This window comes from Salvelinus namaycush, chromosome 14 (genome assembly GCF_016432855.1).
Source record: "Salvelinus namaycush isolate Seneca chromosome 14, SaNama_1.0, whole genome shotgun sequence".
NCBI classification, from domain to species: domain Eukaryota; kingdom Metazoa; phylum Chordata; class Actinopteri; order Salmoniformes; family Salmonidae; genus Salvelinus; species Salvelinus namaycush.
This window is the reverse complement of record NC_052320.1, coordinates 7,730,401-7,754,870: the sequence shown is the minus strand read 5'-3', so window position 1 is coordinate 7,754,870 and position 24,470 is coordinate 7,730,401. Positions and strand designations below refer to the sequence as shown.

General features: G+C 44.5%; 1 protein-coding gene across 1 annotated transcript; it reads left to right on the top strand.

Annotated features, from left to right (window-relative positions):
* Positions 1-740: 740 nt before the first annotated feature.
* LOC120058807 (complement C1q-like protein 4) lies at positions 741-22,910 on the top strand. The gene is made up of 2 exons (XM_039007540.1): positions 741-1,301; positions 22,731-22,910. Exons 1-2 carry the CDS (start codon positions 741-743, stop codon positions 22,908-22,910), a joined length of 741 nt encoding a protein of 246 aa, XP_038863468.1.
* Positions 22,911-24,470: the final 1,560 nt, after the last annotated feature.

The window sequence follows — 24,470 nt, the reverse complement described above, 5'->3', positions numbered from 1 at the left end:
GAACTCTGGAAGACAAGAGCAGGACAAAAGGTGAAAGAGGCTAAATGAAATGAACTATGTCAACTACAACATAGAGTTGTCTGAACACTGACTGCAGGTTTTAAACTACAACATAGAGTTGTCTGAACACTGACTCCAGGTTTTAAACTACAACATAGAGTTGTCTGAACACTGACTCCAGGTTTTAAACTACAACATAGAGTTGTCTGAACACTGACTCCAGGTTTTAAACTACAACATAGAGGTCTGAACACTGACTGCCGGTTTCAAACTACAACAAAGTGTTGTCTGAACACTGACTGCAGGTTTTAAACTACAACATAGAGTTGGCTGAACACTGACTGCAGGTTTAAAACTACAACATAGTGTTGTCTGAACACTGACTGCAGGTTTTAAAGAGTGAAATCCTGCTCCATCCCTTTCCCTTCATCATCCCCCTCTCTCCTGTTGTTCCTCTCTTCCCTTCTCTCCGTCTGCCATCTTCCTTTTCTCTCCCACATTCTACTCATGTTGTCTCAACGGACCCTTCTCTCTTGGCTGCTGACACCTGTTGGCCTAGTCTGAGAGCACCACAAACATACAGCAACCAGACCTCTCCATACCTTCCTTCCAGTCTTTCATATTCGGTCTATCTATAGTGCACCCTGGCACCCGGCACTATTCCGTCTAAGGGGGAGGAGGACTTTCTGACCCTGTCCGCTTCTCGGTTCAGCCGTCGGAAGCGTGCCATCGGAGCCGCCATGGGCGTGGCCATGGTTCTACTCCTCCTGATAGCCATCCCCCTATTGGTTCACACCATGAAAGGGGGAGGAGCTAGCCAAGGAAGTGGCGGCGGGGGGACCCATTATGAGATGCTGGGGAGCTGCAGAATGGTCTGTGACACTTATAGTACTGCACAACCAGGCCAGGAGCTGACAGCCATGTCCCCTCAACCGGAATACCCCGGGAAGAAGAAGACGGGGTACCGCGGTGTCCCTGGGATCCCTGGTCCTCCAGGCGCCCGAGGACCCCCTGGGGAATCAGGCAAGCCAGGGCCACAGGGGCCTCCCGGCCCTGGACCTAATGGTTACCTCCCCTCCTACAGCCCCAAGATCGCCTTTTATGCAGGGCTAAGGAAACAGCACGAGGGCAGCGAGGTGTTGAAGTTTGATGATGTGGTAACCAATGTAGGGAACTACTATGAGCCTAGTACTGGGAAGTTCACCTGTCCTCTACCTGGTATCTACTTCTTCACCTACCATGTTCTGATGAGGGGCGGAGATGGGACCAGCATGTGGGCTGACTTGAAGAAGAACGGACAGGTAGGAGAGAGAGTGTGTGTGTGTGTGTGTGTGTGTGTATGTATATGTGTGTGCGTTTGTTCTTCATTGACCATCACCTCTGAGCAGTGGTGTAGTGGAGGGTACACACAGCCAGAGTTGGGTAAGTTACTTTCTAAATGCAATCCGTTACAGTTACTAGTTACCTGTCCAAAATTGTAATCAGTAATGTAATGTTTGGATTACCCAAACTCAGTAATGTAATCTGATTACTTTCCCCCTTAAGAGGCATTAGAAGAAGACAAAAAGGATCCATCAAATGCATTTGGTGTGTTATCCTAGTTGTCTCTGTCTTGTGACTCGCTCAGGTGGAACAAACTTGAACTTTATTCATTTAGAAAGCAGAAAGGTGTCATAATATATATTTTTTCTAAATTTCTGATTTTCTGATTACAAGATTTTGCTGGTAACGTAACTGATTACAGTTAACATTAAAAAAAAAATCTGATTACATTTAACTGATTACATGTAATCAATTACTCCCCAACCCTGTACGCAGGTATACACCATGTACCCGCTTATTTTTCAGTGGGCATTGCATATACTCCCCACAATGCATATCAAAGTTATGTAGTGGAGGTATACGCCGTATTAACTAATGAGGCTAATCAACTATTATTTCTTCACATTTTCTGTGCAGCAATGTGCACACAAATGTTCCAAAATACAATTTGCGGGAAAACACTGTTCTACTGCACATGCAAGCGGTTTCATGGACAGAGATGGAAATATCCATTAGAAATGTTGGTGATTCTGCTGGTGAGTCTCTGATCCACCTCTACGCAGACAACACCATTCTGTATACTTCTGGCCCTTCTTTGGACACTGTATTAACAAACCTCCAGACGAGCTTCAATGCCATACAACTCTCCTTCCGTGGCCTCCAACTGCTCTTAAATGCAAGTAAAACTAAATGCATGCTCTTCAACTGATCGCTGCCCGCCCGTCCAGCATCACTACTCTGGACGGTTCTGACTTAGAATATGTGGACAACTACAAATACCTAGGTGTATGGTTAGACTGTAAACTCTCCTTCCAGACTCACATTAAGCATCTCCAATCCAAAATTAAATCTAGAATCGGCTTCCTATTTCGCAACAAAGCATCCTTCACTCATGCTGCTAAACATACCCTCGTAAAACTGACTATTCTACCGATCCTTGACTTCGGCGATGTCATTTACAAAATAGCCTCCAACACTCTACTCAACAGATTGGATGCAGTCTATCACAGTGCCATCTGTTTTGTCACCAAAGCCCCATATACTACCCACCACTGCGACCTGTATGCTCTCGTTGGCTGGCCCTCGCTTCATATTCGTCGCCAAACCCACTGGCTCCAGGTATCTATACGTCTTTGCTATGTAAAGCCCCACCTTATCTCAGCTCACTAGTCACCATAGCAGCACCCACCCGTAGCACGCGCTCCAGCAGGTATATTTCACTGGTCACCCCCAAAGCCAATTCCTCCTTTGGCCGCCTTTCCTTCCAGTTTTCTGCTGCCAATGACTGGACCGAACTGCAAAAATCACTGAAGCTGGAGACTTATATCTCCCTCACTAACTTTAAGCACCAGCTGTCAGAGCAGCTCACAGATCACTGCACCTGTACATAGCCCTTCTGTAAATAGCCCATCCAACTACCTCATCCCCATACTGTTATTTATTTATTTATTGCTCCTTTGCACCCCAATATTTCTACTTGCACATTCATCTTCTGCACATCTATCACTCCAGTGTTTAATTGCTAAATTGTAATTATTTTGCCACTATGGCCTATTTATTGCCTTACCTCCCTTATCTTACCTCCTTTGCACACACTGTATATAGACTTTTTCTATTCTGTTATTGACTGTATGTTTGTTTATTCCATGTGTAACTCTGTGTTGTTGTTTGTGTCACACTGCTTTGCTTTATCTTGGCCAGGTTGCAGTTGTAAATGAGAACTTGTTCTCAACTAGCCTACCTGGTTAAATAAAGGTGAAATAAAATTTAAAAAAGAGGGGAGACCTAATGACTATCGTTGCTACAATAATACCTCTGGCTGCTCGACAGTGAAAGAAAAACAATAGAACAGGAGAACGCATGTAAGTCTTTAAAAAATGATTGCCTTCACATTTCTATGGTGGGATTTTGGCTATAGGCTACTTTGAAGCAAGGTAAGACTTGCCTCGTAATATGAAGTAAAGCATCCAGGTTTCAAACAATTAAGGAACAGGAAAAATATAGCAATGCTAATGATAGACCTAACCATATTCTGGTAGATGGAAAGACCTTCCCCAAAACTTTAATTACATGTTAATTAGCTACAAAGTAGTCTATGCTTAACTGGCAGAATTATATAATGATTATTTGCATTCATCCATTAATCTCATGTGCTACAGAAACACTGCTAACCAAACAAGAGTGCTAGGTGCCTGCACAACATTTCTTAGATTTTCCCAGACCTCAAAAGCTATTGGTTAGGATACGGCTCGCTCAACGCCCCGGCCCGTGTTCGATTCCCGGTCATGAAACTACTCTTTGGGGTGGCAGGTAGCTTAGTGGTTAGAGCGTTGGGCCAGTAACCGAAAGGTTTCTGGATTGAATCCCCAAGCTGACAAGGTAAATATCTTCCGTTCTGCCCCTGAACAAGGCAGTTAACCCACTGTTCCCCGGTCGGCTGTCATTGTAAATAAAATGTTGTTCTTAACTGTCTTGCCTAGTTAAATAAAGGTTTAAACATATTGTTGTGGACTTCGAAAATTCAGTTTTGTTGTTTTTCTACAAAAAAAGTGTGACTAATTTATCTGTTTCAATAGTAGGCCTACTGTTAGCCCACTTGCACAGTAGAGCTTGGGTTGGCTTGACTGTGAAAGACCAATACAGGCTTTATCATTCTAGTTCAACAGTGTATATCACTGTTTCTCATAGAATGTTTCACACAGGGAGCCTTTCCTTCGGGCCATTTGGAAAAATGTAAAAACCATTTCGAGTATGCCCACTTCTCCAGGCACCACTACACCACTGCCTCTGACTCTCACTTTCACCTTCGCTATGCAACATTTGTCACTTTTAATTCACATCACATTCCTCTGCATCTGTGGGAGGTAGCAACACGGTAGCAAAATATAGATCTAAGAAAATATTATCCATCATTAAAGAGAAGTGATGCTTCACACTTTAAAATCACAGCTACTAATATTTGCATTTCCACCAGTCATAGCCAAATGACGAGTGGCAGTATGCTGCCGTCGGTTGTCGCCAAAGGAAAGTCTAATTAGTAGATATTATACACCAGGGTTGTATCCCAAATGGCACCTTATTCCCTACATAGTGCACTACTTTTGACCAGAGCTCTATGAGCCCTAAAGTAGTGCACTATAAAGGGAATAGGGTGCCAATTGGGACACAGATTGTCACCTCAGATAGATACTGTAGATAAATAATGAAAGAGAAACTGACAGACCACTCATCCATCGGTCCCTCATTCTCTCTTTCCCCTGGTACTAATTAAAGACAGAGGGGCTGATTGGGGGGGAGAGGAAAAGAAGAGGCTTAGGATAAATCACTTTAATTTGAGGACTCTAACACAACTATGTTTTCATCTGAATTCATCAGTCACCACACTGACACGTTACCATTCAGTCCTCTGTGTGTCTTTTTCGGGCGCTGGGATAAAGTGGATGTCAAACTTCAGTTGGACATTGTGTACAATTGATTAATAAGGTGATCTAAATCTTATTCATCTTTAAATGTGTCCAAAGCCTGTATTTGTGTTTAGCAAACTCAGAAAGAGCTAACACGATATTTAAGATACCTACCTGGCTTCTGCTTTGTGTCATCCTATATTGTCATTCCAGTCATCTCATCATTCCATTAAATCATTCATAACTCTTAGATTAGATCCCCTGAAATAACTCTCCCCCCATATCCCCACTTCCCCCTCTACCTCCCTCTCATTCCTCTACCACCCTCTACTCCCAAATGCCCACATCCCTCTACCCCCCTTCTCTTCCACTCATACTCCCCTCTACCTCCTCTCCTTCTTGTCCATTGATTGTCCATTAATTAGAGTTTCACTCAATTAAATTATTTAACCTCACAGAGAGACCCAGGTCAATCTCACACACATCAGGTGGTCCCATTTAATTTAACAGTTTCTATAAAGACAGATCTTATATTCTGAAATTGGCTGAAAGGGACTCTTCACCACTTTTTGCCCTCATATTCAAAATCTGTCTCCAGCACCATATCATTGTCTATGTTCCACTCAAAATACATTAAAAAGAAAAGGCAAAGCCACACACTCAAGTAGCTCCGATGCTATAATGTATTCACTAACGTTACGACAGCAAACGTTCCACTCAAAATACCACATGAGATGATTTTTCCAGTTGACTGCAGCCTAGTTGATTCTCCAAGACAGTTGTTTTAGATTTATATTTCGCTTACTTAGGTATCAGAAACTAGTGGTGTCTGTATAGAAGTGTGGTGTCTGTTAATGTCAGATGCTCGATTAGATTCGAGCCAGACATTCGCGTATGCTTCTTTCCATCTCTTTTAAAATGTAGGTAAAAGATTAAAAGGAATGGGAGTCATATTCAGAACATTTAGTTATTGCTTGCTTTTCTAATGTCTCCCGACTTTGTCAGCAGGCATGCCAGCTATATCATGACACAAGGTGAGACCCAGATGCAGATGGTTGGAGTCTTACAATGTTTATTATTAATCAAAAAGGCGTAGGCAAGAGAATGGTTGTGGACAGGCAAAAGGTCAAAACCAGATCAGAGTCCAGGAGGTACAGAGTGGCAGACAGGCTCGAGGTCAGGGCAGGCAGACTGGTCAGGCAGGCGGGTCCAGAGTCCAGAAACAGGCACGGGTCAAAACCGGGAGGACTAGAAAAAGGAGAATAGCAAAAAGCAGGAGAACGGGAAAAACGTTGGTTGACTTGGATAAACATACAAGATGAACTGGCACAGAGAGATAGGAAACACAAATATAAATCCACTGGGGAAAATCAGTGACACCTGGAGGGGGTGGAGACAATCACAAGGAAAGGTGAAACAGATCAGGGCGTGACAAGCTAAGATAGTTAGACAAGCTAGCTACTCTGACTAAATTGATAGCCTGAAATTGCTTCTTGGTACAGTGGCTAGTTATGAGGTAAATGAGATTCAGGTCACGGAGTCTACAGCCAGCCAGCCAGCCAGCCAGCCAGCCAGCCAGCCAGGGAGAGGTTCAGTTAATCCCTGTGTGGCTGTCCAGTGTCCACTCTAAGGTAGATTGATTAAGCGTGTGTGTGTGTGTGTGTGTGTGTGTGTGTGTGTGTGTGTGTGTGTGTGTGTGTGTGTGTGTGTGTGTGTGTGTGTGTGTGTGTGTGTGTGTGTGTGTGTGTGTGTGTGTGTGTGTGGAGGGGGGTTCTATGGAGCTATGGCTATGGTGCCCTTACAGTTTTTTGGTGCTATGGTGCCCTCAGAACAGCCTCAATTCATCAGGGCATGGACTCTACCATGTGCTGAAAGCGTTCCATGGGGATGCTGGTCCATGTTGACTTTAATGCTTCCCACAGTTGTGTCAAGTTGGCTGGATCTCCTTTGGGTGGTGGACCATTCTTAATACACAAAGGAAACTGCTGAGCGTGAAAAACCCAGCAGTGTTGCAGTTCTTGACACAAACGGATCTGCCCTGCATCTCCTACCAAACCCCGTTCAAAGGCTCTTCAATCTTCTGTCTTACCCATTCACCCTCTGAATGGCACACATTCACAATTCATGTCTCAATTGTCTCAAGGCTTAAAAATCCTTCTTTAACCTGTCTCCTCCCCTTCATCTACACTGATTGAAGTGGATTTAACAAGTGACATCAATAAGGGATCATAGCTTTCACTTGGATTCACCTGGTCAGTCACAGAAAGAGCAGGTGTTCCTAATGTTTTGTACATTCAGTTTTATGTGGCTGTTATAGTAGTGTTGTATATACTGCATGCTCTATGTGGTGGTTAACAGTTTAAAACATGATCTGATTAACTGATTGAGTTCATCTACTCCCCTGCTCCTTATGTGGTATTGTGTTTGTGTTACTATAGCATATCAGGTTTGACCAAGGTAATAATATAGACAAAAGTAATAAAGGCAATATATATATATATATATATATATATACTCTTTAAAATGTGTTTTCTTATACAGTATATTTATATACTGTATAAGCAACAACAATAACAATAATTGATTGTCATCTCTAAAGGTTAGCTTGTCATTCTGCTAGACATCCTGTAGTGACGAGCCAATATCACATTAGCATCTCGTGTTGCTGTGACTTCCCATTGACAGACAGCATATGTCATCCACCTCATTATTTTGGTCAGGGTGCTTTTCCCCTCAGGCATAGTCGGAGGGAGGCTGCAGTTAGAAACGTTGGCACTTGGCCACTTTTGATTTCCCCTAAAACACAAAGGAGTATCCATCACTACTATATTATTTTATAAGGTATTTAACATTATGTATTATATAAAGTATGATTGTTGGGAGCAGGGGCTTTTATTGTAGCAATATCGCTCCAATATGTTGAAGGATTATTAATGTAAGTCTGCTATTTTTGCTCGTATTTGTCACGATCGTCTTTAGGTGAAAGAGAGGACCAAGGTGCAGCGTGATATAAATACATCTTCTATTTATTTGAAGATGAGACGAACACTAATACAAACTAGACAAAACAACAAACGACCGTGAAGCTAACAAACGAAAGTGCAGACACAAGCTACTAACGCCAAACATAGACAATTACCCACAACCTACCTAATGCCTATGGCTGCCTAAATATGGCTCTCAACCAGAGACAACTAATGACAGCTGTCTCTAATTGAGAACCAATCCAGGCAACCATAGACATACATAAACACCTACACTGAACACAACCCCATGAAATCTACAAAAAAAAACTATACAATACAAACACCCTATACGAGACAAAAACACACAAACATCCCCCATGTCACACCCTGACCTAAAATAATAAAGAAAACAAAGATAACTAAGGCCAGGGCGTGACAGTATTGGTGAAACAGAGAGACAGAGATATGTGAGGGAGGCATGGTAGGATTATGAAGGAGATAAATGTGAAGGTGGGGACTGAGATGGAGCAATAGAAAGAGATTAGAACAACCCATGAAAGAGCTGGCCACTCCCCCAGAGAAGCCAGCAGAACAGCCCACACCAGATCCTGACCACAGCCTCAACACCACAGCAGAACAGCCCACACCAGATCCTGACCACAGCCTCAACACCACAGCAGAACAGCCCACACCAGATCCTGACCACAGCCTCAACACCACAGCAGAACAGCCCACACCAGATCCTGACCACAGCCTCAACACCACAGCAGAACAGCCCACACCAGATCCTGACCACAGCCTCAACACCACAGCAGAACAGCCCACACCAGATCCTGACCACAGCCTCAACACCACAGCAGAACAGCCCACACCAGATCCTGACCACAGCCTCAACACCACAGCAGAACAGCCCACACCAGATCCTGACCACAGCCTCAACACCACAGCAGAACAGCCCACACCAGATCCTGACCACAGCCTCAACACCACAGCAGAACAGCCCACACCAGATCCTGACCACAGCCTCAACACCACAGCAGAACAGCCCACACCAGACCCTGACCACAGCCTCAACACCACAGCAGAACAGCCCACACCAGACCCTGACCACAGCCTCAACACCACAGCAGAACAGCCCACACCAGATCCTGACCACAGCCTCAACACCACAGCAGAACAGCCCACACCAGATCCTGACCACAGCCTCAACACCACAGCAGAACAGCCCACACCATACCCTGACCACAGCCTCAACACCACAGCAGAACAGCCCACACCAGATCCTGACCACAGCCTCAACACCACAGCAGAACAGCCCACACCAGATCCTGACCACAGCCTCAACACCACAGCAGAACAGCCCACACCAGATCCTGACCACAGCCTCAACACCACAGCAGAACAGCCCACACCAGACCCTGACCACAGCCTCAACACCACAGCAGAACAGCCCACACCAGATCCTGACCACAGCCTCAACACCACAGCAGAACAGCCCACACCAGATCCTGACCACAGCCTCAACACCACAGCAGAACAGCCCACACCAGATCCTGACCACAGCCTCAACACCACAGCAGAACAGCCCACACCAGATCCTGACCACAGCCTCAACACCACAGCAGAACAGCCCACAGCAGATCCTGACCACAGCCTCAACACCACAGCAGAACAGCCCACACCAGATCCTGACCACAGCCTCAACACCACAGCAGAACAGCCCACACCAGATCCTGACCACAGCCTCAACACCACAGCAGAACAGCCCACACCAGATCCTGACCACAGCCTCAACACCACAGCAGAACAGCCCACAGCAGATCCTGACCACAGCCTCAACACCACAGCAGAACAGCCCACACCAGATCCTGACCACAGCCTCAACACCACAGCAGAACAGCCCACACCAGATCCTGACCACAGCCTCAACACCACAGCAGAACAGACAAATGGCTCCCTCCTAGCAGCCCCCATGAAAACCCCTCGACACCCACTGAGGACACACAAAAGCCACAGATTGTACTCCTTATGGACTCGAATGGGAAATACATACAAGAAAATGAACTTTTCCACGAACACACAGCGGTGCCCAAATACTCAGCGTTCCCTCACCTGCTATCTGATGGTCAACTAGGGTCACCCAGCCACGTAATAGTTCACACAGGCACAAACGACCCGAGAGCACAGCAAGAAAGGGTGGCCACAGCACTCAAGGGAGTGATTGAAAAGCTTTTTCCACTTTCCCCAATGCAAATCAAATGTCTACTGTTTGGTGCTTGTAAGTCGCTCTGGATAAGAGCGTCTGCTAAATGACTTAAATGTAAATGTAAATGTGCTTCTGTCCCCAACCAAGGAGGGCCTACAGTCCTACTGTCAGACTTGGGCCCTGACGGTGAATCTCAGTAAGACAAAAATAATGGTGTTCCAAAAAAGTTCCAATATGCAGTACAACAAATACAAGTTCAATCTAGACACTGTTGCCCAAATAACTATACCTACCTCGGCCTAAACATGAACACCACAGGTAACTTCCACAAGGCTGTGAACGATCTAAGAGACAAGACAAGTAGGGCCTTCTCAGACATCAAAAGGAACATAAAACTCACATCTCAAATAGGATCTGTGTAAAAATACTTCAATAAGTTATAGAACCCTTTGCCCTCTATTGTTATGAGGTCTGGAGTCCACTCACCAATCAAGAATTCACAAAATGGGACAAACACTCAATTGAAACTGCATGCAGAATTAAAAAAGATATACTTAGTGTAAAATCCCAAACAATACATTCAGAGCAGAATTAGGACTATACCAGATAGTTATCAACATCCAGAAAAGAGCTGTTACATTCTACAACCACCTAAAAGGAAGCGATGCCCACACATTCCACCACAAAGTCCTCACCTACAGAGAGACAAACCTAGAGAAAAGTCCCCTCAGCTAGCTGGTTCTGGGGCTCTGTTCACAAAGACAAACACAAACACAAACAGACCCCACAGAGCCCCAGGACAGCAACACAATTAGACCCAACCAAATTATGAGAAAGCAAAAATATAATTATTTGACACACTGGAAAGAATCAAACAAAAAACAGAGCAAACTAGAATGCTATTTGGCCCTAAACAGAGAGTACACAGTGGCAGAACACCTGACCACTGTGACTGACCCAAAACTAAGAAAATTCTTGACTATGTACAGACTCAGTAAGCATTGATTTGCCTTGCCGTAGGCAGACCTAGCTCTCAAGAGAAGACAGGCTATGTGCACACTGCCCACAAAATGAAGTGAAACTGAGCTGTACTTCCTAACCTTCTGCCAAATGTTTGACCACATTAGAGATACATATTTCCCACAGATCGCAGAGACCCACAAAGAATTTGAAAACAAATCAAACATTGCTAAACTCCCATATCTGTTAGGTGAAATACCACAGTGTGCAAACACTGCAGCAAGATTTGTGGCCCGTTGCCATGAGAAAAGGACAACCAGTGGAGCACAAACAACATTTAAATACCACCAATATTTCTCTGTTTATTCGTACTACAACTATTTGCACATCACTAAATTACTGTACATAGCTCATAATATAACACTTGAAATGTCTTTATCTTTTTGAAAACTTTTTGAGTACAATGTTTACTGTTAATTTTGACTAGTTTTCTATTGATGTTGTTTTGTGTCTTCACTTTTGTTCTTTGTTTATTTCACTTGCTTTGGCAACACGTTTCCCATGTCAATAAACCCTCTGAATTGAGAGAGAGAGAGAGAGAGAGAGAGAGAGAGACAAGAAAAATTGAGATCAACAGGGAGATGGAGATGGCCAGGGGAGGGGGAATGAGCTCCTCCATGTGTGGCCGCCACACTGAGCTGATCCTGGGGCTGTGAGGAGAAAGGAGGCCCCTGGGGGCCAGCATAGAGCCTGGGGCTGTCTCTCTTGTCTCTGGCTAGCCCTGGCCCTTTCATTACAGGGCTTCTGGTAAACGGGCCTGGGAGGGAGGGAGGGGGTAGCAGCTGCACTGTCATTTTATATACAACCCAAGATGTGTGAACAAATGTGTCGAAAGAGACAGACAAGGATAGATGAAATGAGAATCTGAAAAAAGAAGGGGCAGAGGGAATTTTTTAAATGTAACTTTTATTTAACTAGGCAAGTCAGTTAAGAGCAAATTCTTCTTTACAATGACAGCCTACCCCGGCGATGCTGGGCCAATTGTACACCGCCCTATGGGACTCCCGATCAGAACAGATGTGGTGCAGCCTGGATTTGAACCAGTGACTGCAGTGATGCCTCTTGCTCTGAGATGCAGTACAGTAGACCGCTGCGCCACTCGGGAGCAACTCAGGAGCCATTCGGGAGGTGGGGATAGGGTAATAAACTGATCAAGCACGGCTATTCTGTGAGACCGGCAGGGAGATGTGAGGGTATACAAAGTTATCTTTTTATCTGTGGTGCCTTGGTTCACTGGTAATAAAACTGACAGGATTCATTGGCTGTGATATACTGACCTCTTAGAGGGAAGACAATAGAAAAGTAGCTCTTAAACTCTCTCTCTTTCTGCCGCACATGGCAAGACAAGACAGGTGGGAGTATGGGGGAGGGGGGGAGCGTGGGGGGCGGGCTGAGAGAGAGAGAGAAGGAGAGAGAGAGAGAGAGAGAGAGAGAGAGAGAGAGAGAGAGAGAGAGAGAGAGAGAGATAGAGATAGAGAGAGAGAGAGATGATAGCGGGGTGAACAGGCAGTGGCTCGGGTGGTTGTTGTCGTTGATGATTTTTTTGGCCTTCCTTTGACATCGGGTGCTGTAGGGCAGGTATTTTGCCCCCGCACTACCCTCTGGAGAGCCTTGTGGTTGAGGGCAGTGCAGTTGCCGTACCAGGCGGTGATACAGCCTGACAGGATGCTCTCGATTGTGCATCTGTAGAAGTTTGTGAGGGTTTTAGGTGACACGCAACATTTCTTCAGCCTCCTGAGGTTGAAGAGGCGCTCTTGCGCCTTCTTCACCACGCTGTCTGTGTGGGTGAACCATTTCAGTTTGTACGTGATGTGTACACAGAGGAACTTAAAACTTTCCACCTTCTCCACTATTGTCCCGGCGATGTGGATAGGATGGTGCTCCCTCTGCTGTTTCCTGAAGTCCACAATCATCTCCTTTGTTTTGTTGACGTTGAGTGAGAGGACACCAAATTCCAAGGGCCCACACCTTCTCCCTGTAAGCTGTCTCGTTGTTGTTGGTAATCAAGCCTTCTTGTCTGCAAACTTGAGGATTGAGTTGGAGGCGTACATGGCCACGCAGTCATGGGTGAACAGGGAGTACAGGAGAGGGCTGAGAACACACCCTTGTGGGGTCCCAGTGTTGAGGATCAGCGGGGTGGAGATGTTGTTTCCTACCTTCACCAGCTGGGGGCTGCCAGTCAGAAAGTCCAGGACCCAGTTGCACAGGGCAGGGTCGAGACCCAGGGTCACAAGCTTAATGATGTCACTTGATAAATACACTGTTCCTAATGTTTGGTATGTATGTAATTACTATGGCAAGAAATATAAAAAGATGTCTATTTTGAGAGATTTATATTACATAATCATTAACTCTTTTGTTGGTTGTCTCGAAGTATGAAATACAGGTTATATCACAGGTTATATCAATTTCTACAGAAAACCCAGCGATTTGAGCTCACATATTGAAATCCATTATACAGAGAGAAGCACAGTGTACAGCCAGAGTCAGAGCTTCCTTAGCTACAATACCCTGAAGGCTAATTATAATGCATTTCAGCAGCTCTACCATGTCCATGTCTGGACCCCAAATAACACCCTATTCCCTTTATAGCGCATTACTTTAAGCCAGGGCCCATATGGCTGTGGTCAAAATTTGTGCACTATGTAGGGAATAGGGTGCTATTTGGGAAGCACACCATGTCACTTCTACCTGGAGTTAATACAGGTTCTGGTCATTACAGAGTGGCCGTGTGAAACCACTTTCATATGATCTATTAAAAGAGTATAAAATGACTGGTTAAAAAGACCCAGGGAAAGATTACATCTGAGGCAATGAATTTGTCCACTTTGAACATTTTATATAATATGCACATCGTCCATAGCACGTCGTCCATTACTTCCAGATAATGTACAGGGCGTCAGCGGGCTTCCCTTACATACCAGTTGTGTCACGACAGTGATATAACATAGATATCATTGGTATTCCTTGTTTATGACAATACTCAAGGAACCACCCAGCTGGCACATTTGGTTCCTTGGAAGTTGTCGGAGTGTACCTTTTTGGTTTCACATTGGGTCTGGGAACAAAGCCATACGTTTCTTGACCGGTAAAACTGAACGTTTTTTAAACGAAGTTAACATTTCGCCTGTTCTGGGAACGTTCATTTTTAGGTTGCAGGGAGGTTCTGGGAACGTTTTACTTTGGTTGTCTCAAAGTTTTTGCTGGGGGGTTTTATTAAGGTTTTGAGAACAGAAATTATAGGGTATTTGGAGGTAATTAAATAACATTCTGAGAACACGTTTCAATAAGACTTTTAATAACACTGCTAGCTTATTTTGGGTTAACCGTTTTGAACTACAAGCACAAATAGGACACTCATTTGCTTAGGCATTAATCATGTAAACACATTTATTTCAATTTTAATTTTGCACGGCATCAGTGAGATTTGAACATATGACCTTCTGTTCGCTATCCATGGAATTAGTCCACTGCACTACAAGAATGGAGTTAGCATGCTATGTTTGTTTTTTACTCGTACAAAGCTGTGTATTTTTGTCTATTTAAACACCCCATTTCAAAGAAACGAGCACTCATTATGATCAGGTGGGACCACACTTAACAAGATAGAGGATAGAGAGAGTTTTGTTGACACTGAGAACAGAATGTACAAAACATTAGGAACACCTTCCTAATATTGAGTTGCACCCACCTTTGCCTCAATTTGTCACGGCATGGACTTTATTTCCCTTTCTACAAGGTGTTGAAAGTGTTCCACAGGAATGCTGGTCCATGTTGAGTACAATGCTTCCCGCAGTCGTGTCAAGTTCGCTGGATCTCCTTTGGGTGGTGGACCATTCTTGATACAATGAGGAAACTGTTGACCGTGAAAAATCCAGCAGCGTTGCAGTTCTTCACACAAACCAGTGTGCCTGGCACCTTCTATCATACCCCGTTCAAAGGCACTTAATTAACCCTATTCACCCTCTGAATGGCACACATACACAATCCATCTCTCAATTGTCTCAAGGCTTAAAAATCATTCTTTAACCTCTCCTCTCCTTCATCTACACTGATTGAAGTGGATTTAACAAGTGACATCAAAAAAGGGATCATAGCTTTCACCTGGATTCACCTGATCAGTCTATGCCATGGAAAGAGCAGGTGTTCCTAATGTTTTGTACAGTCAGTGTTTTGTACACTCATGTTTAAAAAAAAATAACATTCTTAGAATGTTCTTTGAATGTTACTAAGGTTTTCTCATGTTTTTTTATGGAAAGTTTTCTTAATGTTCCAAGAACATGACTTTAAATAGAAGCATGAGGAAACCTGCAGAAAACGTTATGCTGAAGTACTGAAATGTCCACAGATGTTTCTTAAGCGCTAGCTGGATATCCTGCACCATTCCCAGAAAGTTGTGGGACGGTTGTATGCAAAATAATCATAGGACAACCACGCTCTCACCAAGATCTAAGATACATGGTTCTCAGATCGTTATGTGCTAGCTGAGCAGGGATGGACTCGGACCAGAAAACAGCCCGGCCATTTGTAACCAACCGGACCATTTTCCCCCCCTTCAAGGCCCCCATACTGGCCCATTCTATTGCCTTAGACAAATAATGACATTTCTGCACTTAAACCCCAATTTAGACAGGCCCACTGGGCTTAAGATGGACCAGCCCATCTGGCATTTGCTAGAATTGCCCTATGTCCATTCAGTCTCTGTGAGGGACTGTACATTCATAGATTAATGATAGCACCATCACAAAGTTAATGAGGGGTTAGGGGAGATGTTACCTTTAAGAAGTATAGCATCACATATTACCGCTCCATGATATATTATAAAACATAGCTGCATTAGCATAGATAAGGCAATTGCAAATGTGGTAGAATGTTAAATACCAAATCTTTATTTCTTTAAATGGCAATAGGAGAGAAAACACTGCTGTCACCATCATAACCATATCATAACCTGTCAGCACCATGTCACCACCATAACCTCTAACTTCAACCACACGTCATGTCCCCTAACAGCAAGAAGGAAACCTACCACTAAAACAGACACAAATATCCCCTGGAGGAATCACATCCCAGTCTTTGGATTCATTAATTACTATACCGATTTCACCTAATTCAAACAGACATCGATAATTAGTACACAAATGCAATGTCTAGGCAATGTTTAGAGCCATTCTCTTGTTCTCTCTCTAATGCCTTATGCACTTGTCTGGACATCGTGACATGTTCAGTGTGTGGGTGTCTATATATCTGTCTTGTGGTGTTATCTCAGTCTGGCCCTCACAACACTCACCTCCCTATTGCCTCGTCCCTCAGCCCATTGTCTACCAACCTCCATTAACACATCTATCTTCCTCTCCTCTCGTCCCCTGATCTCTCTCTCTCTTTCTCTGTTCCTCTTCCTTCCTGTCTCTCTGTTGACCAACTTATCTTGTTTTGTCATCCTTTTACCGTCATGCTTTTTCAGGTTTTGCATCTCGGTCATGTTTCTTTTTCTCTGGTCCTCCATTCCCCTGCCTCACTGTATGACTGACTATCTTTCCTTTATTATATCCCTCTATCTATCCCTCTGACTGCCCACAGAGCAACACAGTGTTAGAAAGGGTGGACAAAAACCCTTTCAAACTTACACAACAGCCTCTCTCAACAAGCCTGTTAATACGATGACATGGTCTGTTGAGTGTGACTTACACAGAATGTGGGACCAGTGTTCAGGAATCAGTGTTCTTTTGTTAGAGTGCCCACCTTGAGATTGGAAGGTTGGGGGTTCAATCCCGTGTTGAGTCATACCAAAGTGGGACCCGATGCCTCTCTGCTTGGCACTCAGCATTAACGAGATGGATTGTGGGTAAGGCTCAATGGGCCATTCTGGCTTAGACAAGGCTTACTTTCTAATGATTAGTCAGCAATGTACTTAGCATATATACAGTGGGGAGAACAAGTATTTGATACACTGCCGATTTTGCAGGTTTTCCTACTTACAAAGCATGTAGAGGTCTGTCATTTTTATCATAGGTACACTTCAACTGTGAGAGACGGAATCTAAAACAAAAATCCAGAAAATCACATTGTATGATTTTTAAGTAATTAATTTGCATTTTATTGCATGACATAAGTATTTGATCACCTACCAACCAGTAAGAATTCCGGCTCTCACAGACCTGTTAGTTTTTCTTTAAGAAGCCCTCCTGTTCTCCACTCATTACCTGTATTAACTGCACCTGTTTGAACTCGTTACCTGTATAAAAGACACCTGTCCACACACTCAATCAAACAGACTCCAACCTCTCCACAATGGCCAAGACCAGAGAGCTGTGTAAGGACATCAGGGATAAATTGTAGACCTGTACAAGGCTGGGATGGGCTACAGGACAATAGCCAAGCAGCTTGGTGAGAAGGCAACAACTGTTGGCACAATTATTAGAAAATGGAAGAAGTTCAAGATGACGGTCAATCACCCTCGGTCTGGGGCTCCATGCAAGATCTCACCTCGTGGGGCATCAATGATCATGAGGAATGTGAGGGATCAGCCCAGAACTACACGGCAGGACCTGGTCAATGACCTGAAGAGAGCTGGGACCACAGTCTCAAAGAAAACCATTAGTAACACACTACGCCGTCATGGATTAAAATCCTGCAGCGCACGCAAGGTCCCCCTGCTCAAGCCAGCGCATGTCCAGGCCCGTCTGAAGTTTGCCAATGACCATCTGGATGATCCAGAGGAGGAATGGGAGAAGGTCATGTGGTCTGATGAGACAAAAATAGAGCTTTTTGCTCTAAACTCCACTCGCCGTGTTTGGAGGAATAGAAGGATGAGTACAACCCCAAGAACACCATCCCAACCGTGAAGCATGGAGGTGGAAACATCATTCTTTGGGGATGCTTTTCTGCAAAGGGGACAGGACGACTGCACCGTATTGAGGGGAGGATGGATGGGGCCATGTATCGCGAGATCTTGACCAACAACCTCCTTCCCTCAGTAAGAGCATTGAAGATGGGTCGTGGCTGGGTCTTCCAGCATGACAACGACCCGAAACACACAGCCAGGGCAACTAAGGAGTGGCTCCGTAAGAAGCATCTCAAGGTCCTGGAGTGGCCTAGCCAGTCTCCAGACCTGAACCCAATAGAAAATCTTTGGAGGGAGCCGAAAGTCCGTATTGCCCAGCGACAGCCCCGAAACCTGAAGGATCTGGAGAAGGTCTGTATGGAGGAGTGGGCCAAAATCCCTGCTGCAGTGTGTGCAAACCTGGTCAAGAACTACAGGAAACGTATGATCTCTGTAATTGCAAACTAAGGTTTCTGTACCAAATATTCAGTTCTGCTTTTCTGATGTATCAAATACTTATGTCATGCAATAAAATGCAAATTAATTACTTAAAAATCATACAATGTGATTTTCTGGATTTTTGTTTTAGATTCCTTCTCTCACAGTTGAAGTGTACCTATGATAAAAATTACAGACCTCTACATGCTTTGTAAGTAGGAAAACCTGCAAAATCGTCAGTGTATCAAATACTTGTTCTCCCCACTGTATATATATCAGAATGCACCTTGTTGGGGAGAAGGACATAAGGGCTCATACATGCTTATAAAGCATTATTATATTTGTTAGATTTATGTAAAGTGTTACCAATGGCACAGTAAAGTAGCGTGATTGAGTGACATGACGTTAGTTGAGCTGCAGATCATACCGGCCTGTCGTGCCGTGTCTTGGAGATATGCGTCGGTCGTCTGGGGTGCTGACAGAGATCGAGTGGTCTATGCTCAGCACTCACACCGTGGCTGCCTAGACATGAAGCCTGACAGATAGATACAAGGTCAGTTAGGCCACTGATGCCAGACAGACAGTATGTCTATGGAGTTGAGATATAAATCTTACATACTCACTCCTCTTTTTTAAGACTGTAATTGTGTAGCTTTCCGTCAGAGGATGACATCACCTGGTTGGTTAGTGCTGCCCGACTATCTGACAGGTCCTTGTACAGACTGCACTGGATAAACAGACGGATTGGGATCTAGCTACTGACCTCTTCCTCGATCACAACCATATTGTCTGTTATTGGTCCTCAGAGAACGCAGAGCTGATCACACACCCTGTTATTGGTCCTCAGAGGACGCAGAGCTGATCACACACCCTGTTATTGGTCCTCAGAGAACGCAGAGCTGATCACACACCCTGTTATTGGTCAACAGAGGACGCAGAGCTGATCACACACCCTGTTATTGGTCCTCAGAGAACGCAGAGCTGATCACACACCCTGTTATTGGTCCTCAGAGGACGCAGAGCTGATCACACACCCTGTTATTGGTCCTCAGAGGACGCAGAGCTGATCACACACCCTGTTATTGGTCCTCAGAGGACGCAGAGCTGATCACACACCCTGTTATTGGTCCTCAGAGGACGCAGAGCTGATCACACACCCTGTTATTGGTCATCAGAGGACGCAGAGCTGATCACACACCCTGTTATTGGTCCTCAGAGAACGCAGAGCTGATCACACACCCTGTTATTGGTCATCAGAGAACGCAGAGCTGATCACACACCCTGTTATTGGTCCTCAGAGGACGCAGAGCTGATCACACACCCTGTTATTGGTCATCAGAGGACGCAGAGCTGATCACACACCCTGTTATTGGTCCTCAGAGGATGCAGAGCTGATCACACACCCTGTTATTGGTCATCAGAGGACGCAGAGCTGATCACACACCCTGTTATTGGTCCTCAGAGGATGCAGAGCTGATCACACACCCTGTTATTGGTCCTCAGAGAACGCAGAGCTGATCACACACCCTGTTATTGGTCCTCAGAGGATGCAGAGCTGATCACACACCCTGTTATTGGTCCTCAGAGAACGCAGAGCTGATCACACACCCTGTTATTGGTCCTCAGAGAACGCAGAGCTGATCACACACCCTGTTATTGGTCAACAGAGGATGCAGAGCTGATCACACACCCTGTTATTGGTCCTCAGAGGACGCAGAGCTGATCACACACCCTGTTATTGGTCCTCAGAGAACGCAGAGCTGATCACACACCCTGTTATTGGTCCTCAGAGGATGCAGAGCTGATCACACACCCTGTTATTGGTCCTCAGAGGATGCAGAGCTGATCACACACCCTGTTATTGGTCATCAGAGAGCTGCTGTAGCTGTGGATGGGGCTCTCGGACCTGTGTAATGAAGCAGAAGGCTGATTGGCTAGTGTAGAATAGATGAGGATGAGGTGTTCACATGGGACAATGGGTAGTCTACAGCAGTGGTCACCATCCTTTTCTGAGTGAAGATCACTTTCGCAGTCAAAAAGCAAGCTGAGATCTACCGCTCAGAATTTAAACATGACTTAAAATGTATCATTAACCTAATAAAAACGGTTCTGTAGGAAGTTTGTTCGGTAGGCCTAATACATGATCACAGCATATTGGCTATATGCATGGCCTGCCAATATTGTTCTTCTCAGACCATATTAGATTTAAAAACTCGAGCTTTGATAACAAAATAGATCAATTGGTGTAGCACTTGTGAGGCACAGCTGAGCATTAATTGAAATAATTTGCATTCTTATTTTACTGGACTGATGCTACCTGCATCGGATGGTCATGGTGCTTTCAAGACAACTGGGAACTTGAAGAAAAGAAATGAGGTCAAATCGTGATGTCAGTGATCTTCAGGTCAGAAAGTCGGAGCTCTAGAAAGATGCCAGACTTTCCAACTTGGTATTCCAAGTTGGAAGACCTTTAAAAAGATTTTAACCAGTCGGATCTTGTTTTTTTCAGAGTTCCCAGTTGTCTTGAAACGCACTGAAGTCGGAAGTCGGAGATTCTTGAGTTCAAAGTTGTTTTGAACTGGTCATTAGTCTCAGCAGAGGTAGAGAGAGAGCAGCAGAGGGTTCGCCTCTCACGGTCCCTGCTATCTCCTTCCTTTCCTCCGGTGAGAGTGACCAGAGAGAGGGGACACCCTTCCACCTGATGGTGACACTCGAGTCGCATGGCATCATCCTCATACACAAATTCATGTTGTTCCTACGACCAGAGAAAGTGAAATAATCCTCAATATTAAAATATACAGTTGAAGTCGGAAATTTACATACACTTAGGTTGGAGTCATTAAAAATCGTTTTTCAACCACTCCACAAATTTCTTGTTAACAAACTATAGTTTTGGCAAGTCGGTTAGGACATCTACTTTGTGCATGACACAAGTAATTTTTCCAACACTTTTTTACAGACAGATTATTTCACTTATATCTGACCCACTGTATCACAATTCCAGTGGGTCAGAAGTTTACATACAGTTGACTGTGCCTTTAAACGCTTGGAAAATGACAGAAAATGATGTCATGGCTTTAGAAGCTTTTGATAGACTAATTGACATCATTTGAGTCAATTGGAGGTGTACCTGTGGATGTATTTCAAGGCCTACCTTCAAACGCAGTGCCTCTTTGCTTGACATGATGGGAAAATCAAAAGAAATCAGCCTGACCTCAGAAAAAATATTGTAGACCTCCACAAGTCTGGTTCATCCTTGGGAGCAATTTCCAAACACCTGAAGGTACCATGTTCATCTGTACAAACAATAGTACGCAAGTATAAACACCATGGGACCACTCAGCCGTCATACCTCTCAGGAAGGAGACGCGTTCTGTCTCCTAGAGATGAACCTACTTTGGTGCGAAAAGTGCAAATCAATCCCAGAACAACAGCAAAGGACCTTATGAAGATGCTGGAGGAAACAGATACAAAGTATCTATATCCACAGTAAAACGAGTCCTATATCGACATAACCTGAAATAAGAACTAAAAACTTAGACATGAACTCAATCAAAACAGTCTCTCTCAGGTCATGATTTTAAAAGTTATTCAATCTCACGTAGGCTAGTATCAAACTAATGAAATGTTTGGCGATCGATCTGGAATGCCTTGAAGATCAACCAGTCGATCGCGATCGACCGGTTAGCGACCACTGGTCTACAGGGATGGAAGTCAAGAAGTCAGGCAGTCAGGTCTAGAAACAGCAACAGTATCTTCCCCCAGCAGCTGTTGACCTGCTGCTTATGATGTAAACGCCCCTGCGCTAATAGCAGAGCTCAATATGCATGGTATTGAGTGTCTATCTGCGTCCCAAATGGCACCCTATTTCCTTTATAGTGCACCACTTTTGACCAGGGCCTATAGTGCACTAATAGGGAGATATTTGGGATACATCCACTGTGTCCAGCCCAGTCTAAGCCTCCTTCCATTTGCATGCTGGTGGGGAGCTCAGTCTGTATTGACCCGCAGGCAGTGGATCTTTACTTGTTTCTTAACACATTTAATTGGGTTTACTCGTGTGGACACGGAGACACAAATGCATTGATTAAGTTACTATTACAAAGCAGGAGGGGGGGGGTTGCCTATTGTAAAGCTATAACCTTGATGGTTTCAACACATGACACATGACATTTGCTCTGTCTGTCTGTCTGTCTGTCTGTCTGTCTGTCTGTCTGTCTGTCTGTCTGTCTGTCTGTCTGTCTGTCTGTCTGCCTGTCTGCCTGTCTGTCTGTCTGTCTGTCTGTCTGTCTGTCTGTCTGTCTGTCTGTCTGTCTGTGTGTGTGTGACAGGTGAGGGCCAGTGCCATCGCCCAGGATGCGGACCAGAACTATGACTATGCGTCTAACAGTGTGATCCTGCATCTAGACGTGGGGGACGAGGTGTGTGTACAGCTGGACGGGGGGAAGGTCCATGGAGGAAACACCAACAAATACAGCACATTCTCTGGGTTCCTCATCTACCCTGACTGACTGACTGACCTGACTGAGTGACTGAATTGACCAACCTGACTGACCTTCACAACTTTAAAAAGACAAGAGAGGCTGTGGGCGGACTGGAGGAGCTGAAGGCAACACAGACAGATGCAGACAAACACACACACACACACACACACACACACACACACACACACACACACACACACACACACACACACACACACACACACACACACACACACACACACACACACATATACACACATACACACACAAACAGTACACACAAACATACATAAAAAACGTGCATACATACAGTACCAGTCAAAAGTTTGGACACACCTACTCATTCAAGGGTTTTTCTTTATTTTTACTATTTTCTACATTGTAGAATAATAGTGAGACATCAAAACTATGACATAACACATATGGAATCATGTAGTAACCGAAAAGGTGTTAAACAAATGATAATATATTTATATTTGAAATTCTTCAAAGTAGCCACCCTTTGCCTTGATGACAGCTTTGCACACTCTTGGAATTCTCTCAACCAGCTTCACCTGGAATGCTTTTCTAACAGTCTTGAAGGAGCTCCCACATATGCTGAGCACTTGTTGGCTGCTTTTCCTTCACTCTGCGGTCCAATTCATCCCAAACCATCTCAATTCGGTTGAGGTCGGGTGATTGTGGAGGCCAGGTCATCTGATGCAGCACTCTATCACTCTCCTTCTTGGTCAAATAGCCTTTACACAGCCTAGAGGTGTGTTGGGTCATTGTCCCGTTGAAAAACAAATGATAGTCCCACTAAATGCAAACCAGATGGGATGGCGTATCGCTGTAGAATGCTGTGGTAGCCATGCTGGTTAAGTGTGCCTTGAATACTAAATAAATCACTGACAGTGTCACCAGCAAAGCACCCCCACACCATCACACCTCCTCCTCCATGCTTCATGGTGGGAACCACACTTGCAGAGATCATCCGTTCACCTACTCTGCGTCTCACAAAGACACGGCGGTTGGAACCAAAAATCTCAAATTTGGACTCATTAGACCAAAGGACAGATTTCCACTGGTCTAATGTCCATTGCTCGTGTTTCTTGGCCCAAGCAAGTCTCTTCTTCTTATTGGCGTCCTTTAGTAGTGGTTTCTTTGCAGTAATTTGACCATGAAGGCCTGATTCCCTGAGTCTCCTCTGAACAGTTGATGTTGAGATGTGTCTGTTACTTGAACTCTGTGAAGCATTTATTTGGACTGCAATTTCTGAGGCTGGTAACTCTAATGAACTTATCCTCTGCAGCAGAGGTAACTCTGGGTCTTCCTTTCCTATGGCGGTCCTCATGAGAGACAGTTTCATCATAGTGCTTGATGGTTTTTGTGACTGCAATTGAAGAAACTTTCAAAGTTTTGGAAATGTTCCGGATTTACTGACCTGCATGTCTTAAAGTAATGATGGACTGTTGTAATGATGGACACCTGTTAATTGAAATGCATTCCAGGTGACTACCTAATGAAGCTGGTTGAGAGAATGCCAAGAGTGTGCAAAGCTGTCATCAAGGCAAAGGGTGGCTACTTTGAAGAATCTCAAATATAAAA